At 56.0% G+C, this 3,673-nt stretch overlaps 1 protein-coding gene across 1 annotated transcript in view; it reads right to left on the bottom strand.

Moving 5' to 3' along the window:
• CCDC9 (coiled-coil domain containing 9) overlaps positions 1-3,673 on the bottom strand; it is a gene marked incomplete at its 3' end in the record, with an annotated part of 10,395 nt that overhangs the window by 3,637 nt on the left and 3,085 nt on the right. The window contains exons 4-7 of the mRNA XM_010852716.1: positions 2,949-3,044; positions 2,528-2,776; positions 794-877; positions 390-696 (exon numbers count right to left, since the gene is read on the bottom strand). Coding sequence (XP_010851018.1) covers positions 390-696; positions 794-877; positions 2,528-2,776; positions 2,949-3,044 — 736 coding nt within the window. The remainder of the gene's footprint in view (positions 1-389; positions 697-793; positions 878-2,527; positions 2,777-2,948; positions 3,045-3,673) is intronic.

Genomic DNA, 3,673 nt, shown 5'->3' with positions numbered 1-3,673 from the left:
AGGGCCCCGCCCACCACTCTCGCCCCTGCACCCCTTTCCTGAGGCCTTCTAAGCTCCTGGGTAGAGCCCCTGGCTCAAGGTCATAGGAGGAGGAGGTGACAGGATGGAGATCAAAGCCGTATCTGCTCACGTGGCACCTCAGAGAGGCCACCCCAGATCCTTCTCTATTCTCCGTGCCCTCACCTGGCTGGGCTGGAGCCTTCTTCCCAACATTCAGCATTATCTGACATCTTATTACATGGCCACTGATTTAGCCCCAGCACCCTAAACAGTGCCTGGCCCTCGACCGGTACCCAGTAATCATCATTAACATTAGTAAGGAGGAAAATCACACCAAAACAGATCATAAAGCTACAAAAAGAAGGTAGTATGGCTCTGGGGCAACCATCAACTGGAGGGTAGCCTGAGCGTAGGGCTGCAGCCTCTTCCTACTCTGAGCCCCGCATTCAACACACATCCCTCCCCGTGGAACCCAGGGACCGGCTGCTGGGCAGCAGTCACGGCCCAGCCGCCCGCACCCCCCTGCCGCTCCTGCTCGAGGCCGTAGCGCACCCGCTCAAAGTCAGGGCCCCCCCAGTTGCGCCCGTGCCGGCGGCTGCCTTCCCGGCGGTCCCGCTCAGGCTCCTCCAGGGGCCCACTGCGTCGCCGGGGGTCGTCCAGGAAGTTCCGCACCGGGTTGGGCTCCAGCACGCCTTCCTGCGGGCAGGCAGAGTTAGTTGGGGGTGGGGGTGTTGGAGCGCTCCCCCGACCCGGCGGCTCCGCCCCGCAGCCAGGGCGCGCCCGTGGCACTGACCCGCTGGTTGCGCTCGTACTCTGCAATCTTCTCCATCTCCTCGTTCATCTTCTCGATGTTCTGCTTCCGCCGCTCCTCCCACTCCTTGTTCGGGGGAGGAGGGGAGGACAGAGAGAGACACACACAGAGCATCAGAAAGAACCACTCAATCTGAGCCTTCGTCACCATCTGAGGCTCCCTCCTTAGACCTGTTATGCAAGGCAGCCCCTGGCTGGCACCTGGACACTGGCTCTCTGCACGTCCTGTCAACAGTTAACCAGTAAGCGGGGCTCCACGTGCCTAGACTTTTTCTGCAAACAATACAGTGTATGCTCAACACCCACTTTCCTTCTAGGGTCTGGAATTTGGGTGTGTACTAGGCAGAGGGGACCTATGTGACCAGCCTCGGATAATAAGCCTGGGTACTAGCTCTCTAATGAGTCCCCAGTAGATGAACTTTGACATATGTTGTCAATGAAGAACAATTAAGTGCAGCCTATGTGTCTTTGGGCTTCCCTGGTAGCTCAGTGGTGAAGAATCTGCCTGCCAATGCAGGAGACACAGGTTTGATCCCTGGGTGGGGGGGGAAGATCCCCTGGAGTAGGAAATGGCAACCCACTCCAGTATTCTTGCCTGGAAAATCCCATGAACAGAAGAGCCTGGTGGGCTACAGCCCACGGGGTCACAGAGGCAGACACAACTCAGTGACTAAACAACAATTTGTGTCTCCACTGGACGCAGACTCTTGGAAGCTAGTGCCTGGTATCCTCCAGACTCTGGCTCATGGGCCTTTTCCCTTTACTGATTTTGCTTTCTATCCTTTCCCTGTAATAAATCTCAGTTGTTAATCCTTCTGGCAAAATGCTGAACCTGGGACAGGGGCTGGGGACCCCTGCAATGGCTGCCACAGTAACAACCTGACAGATGGCCAGGTGACCCCCACGATCCTCTCTCCTCCCTTTCTTAGGTCAATTTTCCCCCCCTAGGTGACAACAGAATTTTAGATGAGCATGTGCCCAAGATGCTGGGAACACTTGCATTTCCAAGACTCAGCATACAAGAGAGAAATAAACTTCCATTTGATTAACGCCATGGCACTTTGGCGTCTTTCTAAACATCCTTAAGCAACATACATTGAGCGTTTAATCTGAGGGTTTCTATGCCTGATGTCACACGATGCTTATAAAAAACTTTAAACCTGATTTTCATTCCTATTTAAGAGTGAGAACTGGAATCTCCTAGAGGGGAAGTGAGTTGCCCAAGGACACGGAACTCATAGAAAGTTGTCCTCTAAATGACCAGGCTTGGCAACTTCCCACTCTGCTAATCTGCGTGGTGGGGTGCTGAGAGCAGGTACAGTAAGAACCTCACTGCTCCCTACCAACTAATTCAGAGAATGACAGAGAGAGAGCACATGTGCACGCACACACGAATGAGCAAAGCACGCACGCTGGACAGAACCCACCAGATACCACCAAAAAGAGACAAAGGGTAGGGAAGGCAGATGACCAAGCACACAGCAGAGCACAAAATGGGAGACAGAAAGAGACAGGGACCACAGCGCTGGTCTGGGGGAGAGAAGAAGAAAGGGAAAGAGATGAAAAAGAGCCGGAGTGAGGGTCCAAAAAAGAAAACAGAGACAGTAAACGACGGATGAAGGAGAAAATCCATTTGTGAGCAGAACAGAAAGAGCAACAGGCAACACTGAGCCTTCCCAATGGACTTCAGGCAGACGTCAGCCCCCTCGGCTCCTACCTTGGATTTGCGGTCGGCAGTCGAGGCATCGCCACCTCCAGAGAGATGAGGGGACCCCCTGCCCCGACCCCTCCGGCTGCGGCCCCCAGCACCTCCCCGAGGCTGCTCCCCGGGACTGTCTTCCCAGCTGCGGGATGTCCGGCCCATGCCTGCCCGGCCTCCGTGCTGAGGGGGGATCCGGCCTCCCTTGCTGACCCCTGGAGGCCGAGGGGTCCCTGGAGACCTCCGGGAAGGACCCAGGTTCTTCTCCTGGAAAGGGGGGAGGGGGGAAAGGTCACTGGGGCAGGGAGACCAGGACACCACAGGCCCAGAGGGCGGCTGCCAGGGTCGAGGCCCCACAGGCCTGGGGCAGCAGGGAAGGCTCTTAGGTCTCACTCTCACCCGCCCGTCCTCGCGAGTCCCACCCTGGCGTGGAGCTCACCACTGCCACATTCTCCTTCTCCACCGAGCGGCTCTTCCGGGGACCTGTCACTGCTACTCCCTCCAGTTCAGCTTTCTTCCGATCCTCCTCAATCTCCTGGGAGATCAGAGATAGCGGCTATCAGGGGTCCTGTGTACCAGCCAGATTCCCACAGCCCCCTGAATAGCCCCAAGTCGGCCCCAGCGCAGACCTCTGTCTGGAGCTCTAGACAAGAAAGCTGGTCACTTCTTCCCTCTAAGCGAACCAGGCGGTGCCCCTGCTCAGACCCTCTGAGCCAAAGGCTCCCCCACAGCCAATGGGGCTTCACAGGGTGTGGTCTCGTTACCATCCCATCCTCATCTCCCACTCTCTCCTCTGGCTCACTGTGACCCTCTCACTGTACCTGGAACATACTAGGTTCAAACCTGCCTCAGGGCCTTTGCACCTGCTGTTCCCTTTGCTGGAAATGCCCCTTCTCCATAGATTCTCCAATCCCTCACCTCCTGCAGGTCTCTGCTCAAAGGTCTTCTCAGGAAGGCCTACCCTGACCAGCTCGCCTGCCATTCTCCACACACCACCCGCCCCCTTCACATCATGACATTATGTCTATTTTGCTTCTTATCTGGTTCCTCCCCATAACAGAATCTACTCTGCGTCAGGGATATCTGTATTGTTCACTGATGTATACCCCAAGCCTGGAACACCGCCTGGCACACAACAGAGGCTCAACATCCTTTTTTTTTTTT

The sequence above is a fragment of the Bison bison genome, unplaced genomic scaffold (genome assembly GCF_000754665.1).
Source record: "Bison bison bison isolate TAMUID 2011002044 unplaced genomic scaffold, Bison_UMD1.0 scf7180017864313, whole genome shotgun sequence".
Lineage (NCBI taxonomy): Eukaryota > Metazoa > Chordata > Mammalia > Artiodactyla > Bovidae > Bison > Bison bison.
This window is presented reverse-complemented; position numbering and strand designations above follow the sequence as displayed.